The 17,672-nt window shown below is 54.3% G+C and overlaps 1 protein-coding gene across 2 annotated transcripts in view; it reads left to right on the top strand.

Annotated features, from left to right (window-relative positions):
* IGSF3 (immunoglobulin superfamily member 3) overlaps positions 1–17,672 on the top strand; it is an 86,746-nt gene that overhangs the window by 60,706 nt on the left and 8,368 nt on the right. For both annotated transcript variants that reach the window (XM_080575795.1, XM_080575794.1), the window contains 2 exons: positions 2,030–2,434; positions 16,908–17,318. In XM_080575795.1, the coding sequence (XP_080431921.1) occupies positions 2,030–2,434; positions 16,908–17,318 (816 nt within the window). The remainder of the gene's footprint in view (positions 1–2,029; positions 2,435–16,907; positions 17,319–17,672) is intronic.

Here is a 17,672-nt window from a genome sequence, read left to right as displayed (position 1 = left end):
GCAACCCTGAATATACATACAGACAGGGGGATGAGAGGCTGGAGAGCAGCCCTGTGGAAAGGGATCTGGTCATTCTTGTTGACTGCAAGTTGAATAGGAGTCAGCAGTGTGCCCTGGCAGCCAGGAGGGTAAACCATACCCTGTGATATATCAGGCACGACATTGCTAGCTGGTCGAGGGGAGGGATTGTCCTGCTCTGCTCTGTGCTGGTGTGGCCTCACCTTGAGGGCAGCATGCAGTTTTTGGTGCCACAATGAAATAAGGACATAAAACTATTAGATGAGTGTCCAAAGGAGGGCTACAAAGATGGTGAAGGGTCTGGAGCGGAGGATGTATGAGGAGCAGCTGAGGTCCCTTGGTTTGTTCAGCCCAGAGCAGAGCAGGCTGAGGGGAGGCCTCATGGCGGCCTGCAGCTCCCTCACGAGGGGAGCGGAGGGGCAGGCGCTGAGCTCTGCTCTCTGGGGACAGCGACAGGACCCGAGGGAACAGCATGGAGCTGGGACAGGGGAGGGTCAGGCTGGGTGTTAGGGAAAGGTTCTGCACCCAGAGGGTGGTCGGGCACTGGGACAGGCTCCCCAGGGAACTGGTCACAGCACCGAGCCTGCCGGAGTTCAAGAAGGGTTTGGACAGTGCTCTCAGGCACAGGGTTTGATTTTTGGGGTGGTTCTGTGTGGAGCCAGGAGTTGGACTCAGTAATCCTTGTGGCTCCCTTCTAACTCGGGATATTCAGTGATTCTAAGAAGAGGGGATTTTGTATGTTAACCTTAATGTCATGAGCATGTTTGCTGAGGACTTGAGAAACAGATTTGGTTTTTACATGGCAGTCAAGAGGAGAGAACGTCATTAAGTTTCCTTGCCTAGCCCAACTGGAGATTAAACTGTACAGAGTCAGCTGATCTTGGTAAAATTAAGGTGGCTTTCTAAGGCCAGAGCTGCTGCCGCATCTGAAGGTAATGGCTTACATGGGGATGAGATGTGGCAGTTTCTGCCTTCTCAGCCTCTGTCTCCTCTCTGGCGTAATCACTAAACATGTTGCATGGGGCTTTAATCCCAAAGATTGACCTCCTTTCTCAGTAATTACACATCCATGAGCGATGCCCTGAATGACTGGGGCTGCGGAGGCACTTACTGGAGGTGTACAGATATGGTGATGTCCACATTGTGGCTGGTCTGGCCCACGGCAGTAGCTCTGTGGGTTGCAGTGAGCTCTCAGCTCATCCCCCAAGCTGTAATTTCAAGCCTGTGGCAGGCTGAAGCTCCATGCTGATCCAGAAGACATTCCTGTTTCTGGTGGGGTCTCCACCCATGGGGCCCCAGCAAAAGCTTTGTTGAATGCCTGGGTCATCAGCACAGCAGTGTGAGGGAAGAGAGCACCAAGCCCACCTGGACGCCCAGCAGAGACCTCCAGAAAGTAAACGCTTCTTGGAGATGGTGGTGGTGGAAAACAAGGTCCCTGCTATATCTACAGGCTTCACTGAAGTAATCATAACAGTAAAAAAATATTTTCTCTCTAGCTCAGAGTAAACGAGCAATGGAAATTCCTTGACCCAAAATGTAAACCAGTCAACTAGGAATATGTTATTTGTTATTTTTAACTTGTTAATAGTTTGCTGTTTTTAAAATCCCCTAAATCTACAAAGTCTTGGGGTTAGACAAGTAAAGATGTGTTGACTAGCTTGTGGAGTTGTGCAGATGTGAGGGTAATTGTATATAGCTAGGATCTGTAAGAGACAAAAGAGATGCTGTGTGAAGAATAGAAGCAACCACCTTCTCTCTGTTATAAATTGCCTCCACTCTTGGATTACGTAACCTCTGCCAACTCTCCAAAGCACGGAAGAAAACTTTTTCTTCTCATTTTCCTCATCGTTCCCTCACCTGCAGTGACCAGCTACAGACCTGGACAGGGAAACAGGGAGGGAGGATCCCTTGGCCAGGAGGTGGTTGTGAATCATGGCGTCTACAAGTGGTCGTGCTTGTTCATGCAGAATCAAGCCATGCTCTTTAAAGCCCTTCTCTCTCTTTTTTGCAGAGGCTGGTTTTGCTGTCACAGCTATTTCCCGCACCCCTGGGGTGACCTACAATGAGTCCTTCGACCTCCAGTGCATCATCAAGCCACACTACCCATCCTGGGTCCCAGTGTCAGTGACGTGGCGTTTCCAGCCGGCGGGCAGCACTGAGTTTCACGACCTGGTCACCTTCACGCGTGACGGCGGGGTCCAGTGGGGTGACAGGTATATGGGCTTCCGGACCCGCACTGCCATTGAGAAGGCCGAGTCCAGCAACAACGTGCGCCTGAGCATCAGCCGGGCGAGTGACACGGAGGCCGGCAAGTACCAGTGCGTGGCCGAGCTCTGGAGGAAGAACTACAACAGCAGCTGGACGCGGCTGGCAGACAGGACATCCAACCTGCTGGAGATCAGGGTCCTGCGGCCGGGTGAGTGTGGAGAGCAGGCAAGAGGGTCTGGGAGGTGTGTCGTGGGGATGGGCTGCATGTCAGTGTTGCAGTGGTCTCTCCAGAGGAAGGACTGCTCTTGTGGCTGCAACTGACATCTCACAGTTGTGAAAGTCTTGGGTGGGACTTGAAACTGTTCACAGGGTTTTCTTCTGGGAGGTGAGGTGACTGAGGCTTGGTCCGGTTTCTGGGCTGTTCCTGTGAAATGGAAATGGCTTTCAGGATGCTGCCTCCATTCATCAGAGCAGACTCTCTCTGAGAGTCTCTGAGAGTCTCTGAGAGTCTGCTCTAAGAGAGGAGAGGGGCAGGATCAAAGAGAAGAGTGGCACTCCCACCAAAGCCTCTACGTGCACACCCACCACAGGTGTTGTGCTACAGCTCTTACCGAGTGACTGGCTGCACCTCTTGCTCGGTTGGAGACATCTTCAAAAGCAGCTAGTGATTAAAGAGCCTGACTTTCATCCCCACTAGAAACTGAGCCCTTTCCAGCTGGAAGTCCCCAGGTCCATGGGTGCCCATTCACAGCATGCAACATCTAGGCAACAGAGACCTGGTTTGGCAGGGAGAGTCAGAAAGCCTACAAAGTGCTTATGTTCCCTGTAACAGCCAGTGGAGAGAGTTGGGCAACTTCTGTAGGTTTTGTTGATGATGACTTTTTGCTGGTGCCTCCTATTCCTCATGAAGGCTGCTAAGATGTGTGGTCAGGACAGCTGTTGGCCACCACTGAGCTGAATGGTTTATTGCTATCTCAGCCTTAGGGCTAGAGTTCGTGTTTGAAGTGGGGCTTTTAGCACCTTCAGGGCTCTTGGCTCAGCTCCTTGCAGCATTGTCAGTCCTGCCCTCGTGTTCCTGTGCAGAGGGATGCCTCCCTAGGGTCTGCCTTCTTGCTTAGGGATTGTATTTTTCCCCTCAGTGGCCATTTCCATACTCTCCTCCACCTTCCCCAACCCTCTGGGAAAGTCAGGGGATGCTGTTAGCTCCCTCATGAGCTTTCTGCCCTCTTTCTTCCCTCCCTTCCTCCTTCCTTGCCATCATCTCCAGGTTAATCTTCTCCATTTGTCTTGATTACCCTGCCTTGTAATACGTGTTTTACTGCTTGCAAGGTCACGCTGGTGATGTTCATCATTTTAGCTTATTTCCCTAGGAAACAGCAGTGACTGGAGATGGTCCCTGGAGTAATATGCTTCTTCATGGCATATTTCTGTGCATGCATTTGTGTGTGACACAGAGAGAAAGAGAAATCCTTGGTAATATCTTCCAGAAGAGAGCCTCTGTGCCACAGTTCAGGGTGGCCAGGAGGACATTTAAGCCATGTTCTGGCAGCCGGTTCTTCTTTACGGGAGCAGTGACCATCAAGGGATGCCTTAACAGAACAAGTGATCTAGGTCTTCATGGTTTCTACCTCTCCCTGTCTCCCTGCTGCTCAGCAAGCTACTTGCTACACAAATCTTAGCTGTCAGTCCAATGAGCCTTGCGTAATGTTTGTGGTTTTATGGCCCACAAGGGGATGGAAGAGAAGAGGGGGGCTCCTTCCTGACCCTCCTCCTCAGAGCGTCCCCAGCACTGCTGTTGCACTTTGTGTTTTGTTTCCATGCCCCAGGCAGCCTCTAAGAGCCGGTTGTTTAAGTTCTCCATGAATGTGGTGCTGGCAGTCGTGCCAGCGTCTGCTGCAGTTCTCGCTGGTTTTGCAAGCTGCAGAGGGTTGTGTCATCACCGGGTCCTTGGCTGGATCATCTCCAAACGGGGTCCAGGATGATGTGGGAAACACCTTCCTTGGTCACCTCCAAATGGATGTCCTGATGTCCCCACGGTCAGACCCGTGCTGATGAAGCAGATGCTGGTTTTCAGATTACTACCCAGGGCTTCTTCAAAAGGGGTCATTTGGGACCTCTGAGTAATTGAGCACCTGAGAGTGCTCAACAAGCACAAAACAGTCCAAGTCTGTGGCTCCGTAAGTCACCTTAACCTGACATAACCTGAGGCTGATACTGGATGCCTTAGTCCTAGGGTCTGTTTTTCTTTGTCACTCACCCCAGGTCCCTGCCTTGCCCCTTACACCAGTGGGTTTGGGGTGAGCTGTCTCCCCTACAGATCCACTAAGGGATATGCAATGAAGAAGGCAAGTCTGGAAGTCTTTTGGCAAATCGAGCTAGCACGTGTTTCCAGATTGTAAGTTAATGTTGGGATTCTAGTTTTCCCTTAAGACCCCTGCTCCCTATTTGTCAGAGTGACCTTTCTGTTTGACAGATTCCAGGTGCAGAAGTGGCAATCGATGTATGTCAGCCTTTAAAGTGTGTTAAGGTGAGAAAGGTAAAATAGTGGCTGCCTGATTGCTTCATTAATCTCTTCGCTTTGTGAAATCCCGCATCCTCGAGGGACTAGGTGCCAGAGCTTCCCTTGGTGTGTCAGTTTGCTGTTTCAACACTTCGACTGTCTCTTCTTGGCACTCTTGTGGTGGGAAGGGTTTGCAGTTGTCATGCATGCTGAGTGGTAGCTGCAGAAGTGGCAGCGTTAGTTCTGAATTGCGTGTGTTAACATGGCTGCGACATAATTTCACTTGCTGCTTTTCAGTTGGCCAACAGGTAATGCTGAGGAAATGCCAGCAGCTTAAAACACGTCAGTCCTTTCTTATTCCCAGGAAGAAACTAGCAGGATTTGGGAAACATATCTCAGAAGGAGGAAGTGAATGGGGCAGGTAATTGCAGCACGAACCCAGCTCGGAACTGAAGGTGTGTAGGTGGAATGGCAGGAGTGCCCTGCATGACATCTGGAGCTAGATTTGACCTTTGAATGTGATGTTCCTAGTCCCTTGGGCATGAAGCCATTACACAGACCGGCAGCATGAGGAAAAGCCCTATAAAGGATGCGGTCTGTACATGCGAGAGCTTGCAGAGAAATGAGGCATCGGGAGGACATGGGGTTCATCCCTTGGTGGTGCATGAAAACCCACCAGCAGCAGCAGCAGTACCTGGCACTCCGGTATTTCTCCCTTCCGCAGCCTGCTCCTGGGTGTCACGCAGCCTGGCGCACGCTGGGTTGCAGAGCAGAGGGAGAGCTGTGCACAGGCACGATGCCCCAGGCAGCTCCTGTGTGCTTCGGAGGGGCAGAGACCTGCACTGCTCGAGGGTGAGTGCTGGGCTGGAACTTCTTCACGCTGGAGTAGGCAGCCAGCTCTGGGGATCTGTCGGGCAGGATTAGGGACCGGGCTGGCGACTGGCTAGATTGCCTGTGGCTGTTTCGTGTCCTTCCAAGGCAGTGCTCTCCTTCCAGCTCTCGAGATGCCTGTTGTTCCTTTCTCGGTGAGCTCATGTTGCAGCAGAGGGGAGGAACAATAAAAGTAGGCTGAGTTCATGCCAGCTGCTTCCCTGAAGCCAAAGCTGGCAGGAGACCACGCATAGGAGCACGGGCCGAGCTTGGAGCGAGCCCCAAGTGCGGGGTGAAGCCTGCATCCCGCCTGCATCCTTCAGCCCCCAAAGCCGGGGCTTCCCCTGAGGGTTCACCACCCCTTTCCCCTTGGAGGGGACAGGCACGGTGCCTACCTGGCACTCTGCCACCCCTCTGGTGTTAGAGGAGGATGAAGTGCAGGCTGTTCCTTTTGAACCCCGGTAAGCCTGAAAGTGTTTGGATTTGTGCCCCGTGGAGCCCAGGAGAGGCAGGCAGTAGGTGTGCAGGGGACAAGGGGGACCCGAGGGCTGGCAGGCTGGCTTTGTTCGTGGCTGCTCCGTGGGTCTCGGTTCTCCCTGCCAAGTTTCCAGGGACGGAGCGGCTGAGACGGGGCGGGCTGTTTGCGAGCAGCTTGCGTCCCCGCGGTCTGCGGGACCCAGACAAGGGCAGCAGACAGTCTCTGGCGGCACAGTACGTGGCGGGGGGGCTGTGCTGCGGTCTGGGCAGGCTAGGACATCGGAATATGTCTCTCTTGGCAAGAAGGCTCGAGAAGATTTGTGCTGCTGTATCAAATAGACATTGTCCTCGCGCGCATTCCTGCACTCGTCTCTCCCCTGTGGGGCGATTTCGGCAGAGCTTCGAGGGGTCGGAGCGCTGCACCTTCGCAGGGAGTTGGCTCCGGGTTGGCATCACATTTGGGATCACTCACGTCCCCCTTCCTCATTAGAGGGCCCAGTACGGCCCTTTCAGTGCCCAAACTGCAAGCTGCCCACAGACCATCAGCCTCTGATAAATGCGCGGCCACCCCTGTGCCCGCAAGTTGATGTCTTCTTCCCATCTTCTCCCGCCCTTTCCCTCCCTCCCTCCTGGCGTCATCCCTCTGCCGGTCCTGTCGTGACTAATCCTGCAGCGGGCACACGGGGAGAGGCTGCAATCACCTCCATAAATCTGCCCTCTTGCTCCTGGGTTTCTGACAGTAATGAACGTGGGAGGAGGGACGGGGAGGGGTGGAGGGGGATGATAACCAAGCAGACGCCAGGGGTGCTGGGCTCCTCGCTGCTTTTTCACAAGCCAGGCTACAGCAGATTGATTGACCTGGGAACCGTCAAGCAAACAAGACCGTCAGGCTCTTCATTAGAGCATTAATTAGCTTCCAGGGGCTCTCCAGGGGCTGCTCTGTAAAGTTTGGTTTATTAGGAGCTGTCAAGTTGAAACTGTCATGGAGGGGGAGGGTGCAAGCTCCTCAGCTGGCCTCGAAGAAGGGGGATGCTTGTGCCTGAACTTTGAGAGTGGGGTGAGCCAGAACTTTGCTGCCCCAGAAGTCCTGTGCTTGGGTGGGTGCAGAGCTATCTCTCTCCTGGTCTCCTCAAGAAATCGCCCTGGCCACTGATAGCAGCCTGGCTGTGCTTGGGTGGTGAAGGCCGGAAAAGCTAAGGAGGTGAGAGAAGAGGAGGACCCTTACCTCGTGGTCTGAGCTGTCCCTGGCAGTTGTAAAGAGACTGCTCGGTGTCCTGCTCCTCCTTCCCTCCGAAGACGTGGTGAGCAGCCAGGCAAGTGATGGTTGTGACTGTGGATACTGGGAACGCTGGGAGGACGAGGAGAGGAAGAGGCAGGGGAGAATTGGAAAAACAGGCTGCCTTATGGCATGCTTAATGCTAGGAGAGGACGGATTTTCAAACAGTTGCCAAGACGCTTGTGGAGCTTTACCTAACAAATGAAAATCAGATATTGCTGTTAGTGCCTTTCTCCCTTCTCAGTTCTTAATGATGTCTGTGTATGAGGAATCCTCTTCTGGTCGGGTGTGGAAGATACCCCTCCTACCACGGATGGTCAGTGATGTCCTGACCTCTCCCAGACTCTTCAGTGGGGGGCTCAAATGCGCCTTTGCAAGGGCTGCGAGGTGCGTACTTTAAAACCCGATGCTTTTAGCTGCTGGGAGCAACTAACAATATAGTTAAACAAGGGAAGGTAATGAGCTGGAAACTTCCTTACACAAGTGAAGTCTGGAAACTTATCTCAAGTTTGCTGCTTGCGTGATCTCAGGGTGGCTTTGCTCTGTAGAATAGCGCTGCTTCCCTGCTTTAAAGCCTTCTGCTCCATCTGGCATATAGCTGTGCTCTTGCTTGAGTGATGAAGGAGTTCAAGAAGCGCTCAGCAGGGACAGGAGGCTGCTCATCAGCAGCCGCCACTGCTGCGCGGAGCAGTCTCCTCTCCCCTGGGTGCTCAGAGACTCGCTCCTTCCCCTCCATCACCCGCGGGTGAGACCTGCTGTCCTGCCGCAGAACTGCTGCTCTTCCCTGTCGGCTTCCAGTGGTGCGTGACCCGGCGCTGTGCCTTTGCACAGACCTGCATTAGCGACCCGTCTGGTCCCCTTTTTCTTCCCTGGTTGGCACGCGTGGGTTTGCTTCCTCCACCTCTGACCCTAACCCTGCTCAGCCTGCTGTGTGTGCGCCTGTTGATCTTACTGCTGGGATTTTTGCTTCTCATCCCCCACACAATGTCAGGAGACCCAGGCTGTATGCAGAATACGCAGTCTCTGTTTCTCTCTTTGATACCTTGTGAGTGGTCTTCTGCTCCCGCTTGCAGGATGCATATACAGAAGCAGAATGTCAGCCTGTTCGCAGTCTGCGCACACAGCTTCTTCGATGTTGTTTTGAATGTCTTCTCCCCACACTCTTTAGCTTCTCCTTGATTCCCTCTTTGCTCTCCTTGGACTAAAATAGTCTTCAGTAAGCAGTACATGGACATTGCCTGCCTCTAAAGCTGAGAGGACACTGCTGAGCAGCCAGAGATGGCCCAGCCCCAATCACTACAAATCCCCTGCCTTTAGCCTTCCTGAGTGTTGGTTCAACCGATGGACTGGGGGTGTCTTCTGCTGGTGGTACACAGCCGGAGGCTTCCCAGCAGCTTTTCTCTTTGACGTGGCAGCCACCTGCGTAGCCAAGTGGTGCAGCAATCCCTGTGTAAAGGAAGCAACTTCAGTAAAATAATGCTATCCATTTTTTCTAGTGGCAATTTTACCTCGTGAAGCTAATGTCAGCAGAACATTTAAGGGCAATTTCTATACGAGTGTTTTTCCTGAACTTCCCCTGATGGGAAGATGGGTTCTCCAGTTAGCTCATGGAGGCAGCAGCATCATGAACCCATGAATCACGAGTTTGGGTCTCACAAGGCAGGTGGAGCTGATCTAGCACTTATTGTACAGACAGAGGTGATCCTCAGCCCCGGCTGTTACTGCTGGCTGCACGGTCCTGTCCCATTCCTTGTGCCAGCGTCAGCCCTGCTGTGATCCCCCCGCAGAGAATGAACACAGTGAAAAGAAACAGTTAAAGGTGAGTGAGCTCGTGGATGGATTAAGTTGGGCCCTCCCCAGGGGACTGTATTTTTGCACAGAGGGCAGCACTGACAGCTTGGGACTAGCAGCGCTGGCGCAGACAGCATCCAAAAGACCTCACAAATCCTACAGGAGGTCTGCCTGGGGGGCTTGCTGTCTGGGTAGCAAGAAAACAGCATTTCATACCACCCTCAGCACCTCATCTCACAGTGCATAGCAGCCAGCTTTTCAGCAGTGGCCTCTGAAACTACACAGGTAAATATAGTGAGCACCAAAAAGACAAAGTATAGTCACAGTTAAAGGGAACAGCTCTACACTAGCATGCACCTCTGCAAACTTTTCAAGTATCTTTCTGACACTCTGTAAGGAAGTTAGGTCTTTAATAGCCAGACTCCAGAATGACAGGGGGAATTTGTGTGTGGTGCTGCCATATGTGTTGTAACTTGCTCTTTGGGTACATTTAATTACTTTTTTTCCTAATTGACGTAGCACTCTTTTGTTTGAAATCTTTCTGATGAAGGATTGATTAAATATCTCCATGTGTAATTTTCTTCTTTCCTTATCCTCGGCGGCTGTAGCTTGGTACTGAATTTATCTTCCAGAGATCCTATCTCCATATTTTAATTTACAAGTGATCAGTGAGCCGTATATTGTTCTCTGACAGCAGGCACAACTCATGCTGGGAGTCTTTTACTCCCTCCCCCTGCGTCTCCTGCAGAACTTTTACAATTATTTCAGGGTTTGACAGGAAGGTTTCTGATTCTAGGGTTGCGGGACATTTTCGTTTGGGGTGTCTTTGTGTTTGTTTCTATTTCTTCAAGGTAAGTTGTCCCTGAGCCCTTGCTGTCCTTCAGGGAGCCTTGGTATCTCAGCGAAGCTGTTGCGGCGGGGTCTTGCCCCAGGCTCTGGCAGACCAGTGGCCGTGTCCCAGCCCCTGGTCCCTGGGTTAGCCATGGCCGCACCTCGGAGCTGCTGGCTTCCCAGCCTCCTCCGTCCCTGCATGGCCTGCTCCATTTATGCTTGCAGGTGTACAGCTCTTGGGTTTTAAAGAGACTTTCTAGGTCACACGTGCATGCTGCATCAAGGCACCGACCGCTTTGTTACCTGGTAGTTTGCTAGCTGCTCCGGGCCAGCACAGCCACCTCCAGATGCGAAGGTAGGTGAGCTCCAGCTGTGATTCTCCCTCTCTGTTGCAGACACACACAAAGCTCCTTCGATTTGTATGTGCAGCCCACCTGAAATGAGAACCTGGGCCACCCGGGAGCTGCAGAAACTTCTGGCATTGCTATGAAACTAGCGGAGCGCAGGAGGAAAATGGCAGTGTGGTGTTCAAAGTCCAAGCCTTGGCTTTTTTATCTGCCTGCCTGGGAGGGGGCAGCACCCAAATGTTCCTCCAGAAAGGGTTAACATTGTCTCTCCTTTCCATAGAGCTGCTCTCCCAGTAATTCGATCATGTCAGCCTGTTTGCAGGCAATAATTCATTGTTATAGGAACACTACAGTAAAGTGACAAGTTAATAATGGCAGTAATAATGGCAGGCAAAGTCTAATGCTATTTCCCATTCTCCTGCTCCTGTTGCACCAGCAGCGGCCCATGTTGGCTAATGCAATTTGCAACCTCGCTAATCCAGTTTCAGTAGGGATTGTGTTCTATTAAAAGAGAATAACAGGAGTCGGGAGCTGTGCTGCCATGTTCCTGGCCTCCCTGGGGAGGCCGTGCTGGCGCTCCAAGTCTTTTGTCTTTGCTTTGCGGTGATTTCTGCACAACGCTTAAGCCTGCTGAGCAAGCTCCTCCTCGGAGCCTCTCATCTTCCTCCCTCCTGTGAACGCCTTGCGGAGCAGAGAGGGACCAGAGGAATGGGCCACCCCTTCCAGTTCCCACGTCTCTCCCTTTTGTGTGCTCCTTTTCCAAGGAAACTCAAGGCACCCGTCCCTCATCGCGCTGAGTCAGGAGGCCGGCTTGTGCTTGCTCCGCTCCCATCGCCGCAGTTCCCAACCGTCATTAGCGCGCGTGTCCTTGCAACACTTGCGGAGGCGGAGGAGGCTCTTGATCCGTGTTTTATGGAGGAGGTAGCAGAGGTGCCGAGCGTTCACACATGTCTCAGCCTGCGGCAGAGCAGTGACCTGCATACAGGTCTCCTGAAGCCGAGGCAAACAGGAATTAGGTCACTGGGTGCTTTCGGGGAAATGACGAGGCACCTGAGGGTGCGCGGCCGTTGTGACTGCAGGGTTGGGGCGTCAGCTGAGGCTGTGCCAAAAGCCTGGCCGGTGCCCTCAGAGGCGAGGGGTGTCTGAAGCCGAGGGTGCCGGGCAGAGATGCAGGTCCTGTGCGTAAGCATCGTCTCGGGTCGTGGAAATGGGTCTCTCCTGATGGACCTGTTAGGCACCATCCCTGGTGTCAAACCGTGCGTGGGCTCGCACTGCGGTGTCCCCGTTTCTCCTGTCCCCACCTCCCTCACCTCAAGACAGCAAGATCCCAGCGGAGGCTTTTACAAGTAGGGCAGTCCCTGGGAAAGCTGTGTAATACTTCACCAGGTCTCTCCAGGAGAGCACGTCTTCTGGAGGAGTGCTCCCCAGGGGGTGTCGGTCTCCAAAGTGGGACACGGCGGCAGCCCTCGCCGCCTCCCTGTACTCGTGATGGGGCTCCCTGGGGGCTCTGTGGTCTGCTTCTGGCTGTCTTTGTGCCCACCCCTTCTGCCCCATGGCAGCTTCCCAGGGGTGTACAGAGCTCGGTCGTCCTCTGGCTGGCAGCCCCCTCCTCCTACACAGCAGGGGGGCACATTGGATTTCGTATGGGTTTTTTACTGATGAAGCTATCTTTAGCTACAACTGAGTAGAGCCGTTCCCATAACTTGGTAACTGTGCTTCCCATGTGGGAAGTGAACCCTTATCGGAGGGCTGCTCTTACATTTTCTTGACGCCTACAAGGGAAGATGATGTAAAAAGTCTGAGAGCACCTTTTTATCAGAGCATCTTAAGCCATAGATTGCGAAGTGCTTTAATAAAGGTGAGTGTTGTAACCCCAGCCTGATGATTAGGGAACAGAGACGAGGGAGCCAAGCGGCTTTACCGCTGCAGGGAGTCAGCAGAAGAGCTGCGAATCGTGCCGCTGCTTCTGCGCTCCTTCGCTGCTGACTCGTGTCCCTCCCCCCCCTAATATTTGTGTAACCGTGCTTATCAAATACCTGGCTTGAGGAGACTGCCTGCCTGCTTCGTCGTGTGTAGAAATCCCCTTCCATACCTACCGGCCTGCGGAGTACCTGGCCATGTCGTGGCCTGCTGTGGTTCTCAGGTGGGCCAGATCCGGCCCCCCAGCCCACAGGTGTGAGCTTTCAGGACCAGGCATCCCGAGGCGATGTCTGTCCCTGCAAATTAACAGGGACGTGTTTCTCAGCCGGGGAGTTAATGCAGGGGAGACTGTGATGCTGGAGGATGCCGCATGAAGCGAGATGTCTGCTGAGCGTACAGACGTGCTGTGGACACCTCGCACCTTCGCCAGCCTCTCCACCCAAGCAGGGAAGTAACGTCCCTGCCTCCTGGCCCAGCTCCAGCATGAGGCATCGCCCGTTTAGCCTCCCGTTGCTCCTCCAGCAGGCACAGTGGGACGCCTGCACTGGTGCAGGAGAGCTTTTATGTCTCCGTGCCATCAGAGAGCTGATGTCTTCAGTCCCGGCGCTGCCAGCAGGGCACCAGCCCTGTTGCAGAACTCAACACGCGCCCGCTCTTCAGCCAGGTCATATGGCTGGGCAAGGAGACGGGGCTGGTTTAAGAAAAATATGAGGGTTGTAACTGTGACCTGTTGCCAGTGTAAATTGAGAGCCTTAACAGCCTATGTAGGGCCAATTACAGCACGTCACGGTATGATATCCTCTTTACTGGCACCCTCCGGGGAGCCGGGAGACATCGTGGCAAAGGGTTATGGCTTGCAGACGATAGGCACGGTAACTTCACCTCGACACATGCACCTGTTTTCCTCCCCAAGCAGATGTTTGGGAAGCTGTTAAGAGAACATCAGCCTCCTGCCAGCGCAGCAGAAGACGCCGTGTAACCCTGCCTGCTCCTGTGGCTGCACCCACCGCCTCTGCTGCTCGGCAGCGCTGGAGCAGCCCTGCCCTGGCGCACCACAGCCGCGGGGCAGGCTGCATCAGCTCCGCGTGTGGAGGCCCAGACACGTCCCCGAGCCAGGAAAGGGAGTTTCCCTGTGTCAGGAGGGCAAGTTTTGGCTGGCTGGGTGCCTGGGATGTCAGTCTTGCAGTCCCACTCATGCACCAGCAACTGCAGTAATTTCCATGTCATGCAGGCGTCTTTAAACATGACCTGGCAAGTCACACGGAGTGTGGTGAGACGCTTTACCTTGGAGAGGTCTTAACCACTGGGATGAAAGAAAGAGCTGGACTTTGTGGTGTTGTATTGTACTGTAGCCCTGGCCCACTAACTTCAGAATTATTTTTTTCTTTTAAATCTCCATTCCTGAGTGCCAGTTGAGCCTTTTGGATCAGTTGCATACCCGTGAATGGTGGCTGGTGGTCCCACCTCCTCCGCTCCTGTGGGATAGCAGAAGTGTCAGCAGCCCCGTGGAGCTTCATGCATCCTAACTGCATTAGCGAGCACGCCAACCTGCAGCCCAACGGAGCGGCTGCTCCGAGGCAACCCGCGTGCCATGGCGGTTCTGAGCCAGCGGTTTGCAGCCTGTGGTCTGTGAAAGCAGTGAGTTGTTCCTCAGGGACCTGCGGAAGGGAACGAGGAAGAGGCAGGCTGGCACTGGGAGGTGCGCGTTCGCTGTGTAGGATGTGGGCACCTGGGTGGGAAAGCTTTTGGTGTTCGCAGATAGGAAAAGGCTGGGGATGTCCTGTCTGATGCTGGGAGGGTACAAAACCTGCTCTTGCATCTCCCGTGGAATGTCTCAATTAGGCAAATGAGTCACGTTCGATGAGAGGCACGTTGGCAGGGGTGTCGTTATACACAACTGATAACTCTAATCTAGGCAAAGCTCCACGCGGTGTTACGAATCTGTGCAAGCGCGTGCAGTCTGGCAGAGGGAAGACCTGTAGTCCCCTGCAGGGCCTGCCGTCCCGACGGGAGCAGCTGCAGAAGCGATCATCTTGTGGGGGTTTGGGGGACTCTGGGCGTGCGGGGACGTTGTGGTACCACAAATTCCCAAACGCTGCCTGCGGGAAGACTTTGGGGGCTGGGGTGCGAGCGTGGAATTTAGGATCTCATTGTTGACAGAGCTGGGAAGAATTCTTCCCCATCACACTCACCCCCACATAAAAAATCCTCCTTTCCCTCTCCTGGTGGTGCTGCGAGGTGGGAAGAGCGCGGTCCCAGCAGCTCCCGTCCGTGCACGCCCCGACAGCGCGCGCGTGGATGCGGAGCGACCCCGCCGCACGCGGCGTGTGTATATGCTGCATTTTAATAGATATAGGGCTACTGACTTAACATACACAGTTGCTATAGTAACAGAGGTTTCCTTAGGAATGGTTGCAGAAAATAATCCAGTGCCAATTAAAAATAAACTGTTTGGAAAGGGGGCTGGGGGGAGAAAGGAAACTGCTGAGAATCACCTTCCCCTTTATTGGCTCATCTCTCGGGGACTCAGAAGATTGATTAATGCTTGAAATAACCTTTCTTAGCCGACAGCGAGCCAAGGAGGTGGGATGAGCGTGCGTGCAGAAGCTGAGGCTGCTGTCCTGGGGTGAAACAAAGGGGATGGAGTGTGCCTGGGGGGCGGGGGTGCAGCAGACATATGACAGCATGATGCTAAATCTCCCCATTAAGTTGAAGTCCCCCAGAGAGGAAGAACAAGGGACTGTTTCCCTCTTTCCCTCCCTGCGCTGTCTGCGTGCCATACCCGTAACGCAGCCATCCAGGCTTTATTAGCATACTGATTAAAGTCATGGGCAACGTGGGCTCCAGGGGAACTTGTAATGCATTACCAGGATGCCTATCTCAGATGCTGTGCTGGAGCAGAAAGTGTCACTGTCGGGGGAGTTTCTCCCTTCCATTTGATGTTGTTTGCGTGTACCCATTAGCTCCCTCACGCATCGCTTGTGCCGGCAGGCATCCGAGACCCTGGCGCCCAAGGGACACTGGAAGTGAGGCGCGACACAAAGCGAGGAGCCCTCGCCGTGGTGGAGAGAGGAGGCAGCGCCGCTTCCTTGCGAGCAGAGGATGCGTGGGCTGGGTTTCCAGGGTGCGGATCTGCACGGCTCCCTGGCAGGTTTCAGTCTTTCACGCCTGTAGCACCGCGCTTCTGCCGTGCCTCTGGTGCCCAGGGCGCTCGGTAGGTTTCCTTAAGAGATTTGCAAATTGTACACAGAAGACCTTCGCCCAGCAGCTCCCTTTCAGGGGGAAGCAGTTGTGTGAGGCACCAGGGGAGCTTGGAGAGGTCGGGACAGGAGGGGCTAGAGCAGCACCGGCACACACCTTCTGCCTCTCGGCTGTTGAAGACCATCACAAAGTGTTGTCAGGACGCTCTTTATAAGCCGTGCCTGAGTGTTGGTGCCACAGGGCGCAGCAGGAAGGGGTTGGAGCAGCGTGCAGGTCCCCCACATGCATTGCCCCCATTCAGGGAAGCCTGTTTTCCTGCCTGTGCTCAGGTGTCCTGGGTAATGTAGCATCCTTCACGCTCACACCTCCGGCTCATCCCTTCTAGATCTGCGCTTCCCACAGCCTCACGTTCAGGAGGAGCTGCTGGTCTCTGTAGGAGTGGTGAAGGTGGTGGCAGGGCTGCTCAAAGGGGAAGTGTTTCTGGCCAGATGCAGCTCCTCTCTTCTGGTCTTTAGCTGCCAGGCTTCCCTCCAGTACAAGTATCACACGAGGGCGCTTCACATCCTCCTCTGCAAGTGTCAGTGCCGTGGGTCAGGGCTCGCCACATCAGGCACAGCCTGAAGACACGCAAGGGAAGGCTCTACCTCCTGCTCCTGCAGGGAGGGAGAAATTGGGGACCGGTGTCTGCCTCTCCCCGCAGTAACAAGAGCTAATGTCGTCCTCAACACTGCGTGACCGCTCAGCTGCCCATGCGGGAGCTGCAGTCACGCTTGGGAAGCCGAGAGCGGTGGCCTGGCTGTGGGCTCTCCCAGGTGACGCCGTCCTTGGTGGCCCTGGAGCCAGAGCTCCTGGCTGCTGGAGCGGAGCTTGTTCCCTGCTGGTCCTCTCCAGGGGGATTCTTCTTTTCCAGTCGTGCCCTTGACTGCTCCCCTAACTATTGCATGTCTGTGTGTAGCGTGTCACACCGGGGTGTGACAGCAGTAGGGTCTCATTTAATTCCACTCTGTCTGGAAACGGTTTTCTGTGGAATTGGTCGAAAACCCATTGGTATATGCTGCAAGCTGTATGATTTCATTATGAAAAAAAGCACTTGTGTCTAAAGGATGGTTGCAGCTGAAGAGAGAGGGAAACTGAGTTTGGGGGTAGCCTTCACGCTAGGTTTGGTGTTCTAGACCACAGTGAATTAAGAAAGGGAGGCTTTTGAAGGAGAGACTATGGAAAAGAAGGTGCCTCACTGAGGGACCTGGTGGGAAAATTCAGGAGTAGAGGGGAAGTGAAAAAGGAGAGCAGGTTTGGTAGGAGAACATCTAAATGCTTTTGTCCTGACGGTTTGTTGTAAGTGGGACCCAGGCAGGAGCAGCCACATGTGCAGCTGGGGGGAGCTCTCTGGTCCTCCCCCAAACAGGTGAGTTTCTTCTCCATGTCCGTGATCCACCTCTTCTCACCTTCCTCCGTTCCTCCCTGGCAGTGACCAAGCTGCAGGTGAGCAAGTCGAAGCGGAGCATCACCCTGGTGGAGAACCGCCCCATCCCGCTCAACTGCTCTGTGAAGTCCCAGACCAGCCCCGACTCGCACTTCGCCGTGCTGTGGTATGTCCACAAGCCCTCCGACGCGGACGGCAAGCTCATCCTGAAGACCACCCACAGCTCGGCCTTCGAGTACGGCACCTACGCAGAGGAGGAGGGGCTGCGGGGCCGGCTGCAGTTTGAGCGCTCGGCGTCGGGAGGGCTCTTCAGCCTGACGGTCCAGCGGGCTGAGGTCCGCGACAGCGGTAGCTACTACTGCCACGTGGAGGAGTGGCTGCTCAGCCCCAACCACGCCTGGTACAAGCTGGCAGAGGAGGTGTCGGGGCGGACCGAGGTCACCGTCAAGCAGCCAGGTAGCGCGCGCCGCGCTGGTGGGGTCCTCTGGGGCCTTTCGGCGCTGGCTCTTGTGCACATCTGCTGAGCTTTGCTGGGGCAGCAGGGATCCTCCACTCTTCTTTCCACTACAGCCTTGTCTCCCCCTCCTTGCATCCTCATGCCTGCACATCCCTGCACAGGGGGACGTTTCCCCTCCTTCAGTGTGACCCTCCTCCACCTACACTGGGTTGGTGTCCATCTTAGGGTCCCTGCCTGTGCCCCTCTATCTGGAGGGCTGCTGTAATGAGCCAGGTTTCTTTATCCTCAAGAGCATCACGTAGAAAGTGTGTCAACTAGCAACCTAATGAGGGAGAACTGGTGTATGCTTGCCT

This window comes from Anser brachyrhynchus, assembly GCF_964034855.1.
Source record: "Anser brachyrhynchus genome assembly, chromosome: 1".
NCBI lineage: Eukaryota > Metazoa > Chordata > Aves > Anseriformes > Anatidae > Anser > Anser brachyrhynchus.
The sequence above is the reverse complement of the archived record's forward strand: the minus strand, read 5'-3'. Positions and strand labels throughout refer to the sequence as shown.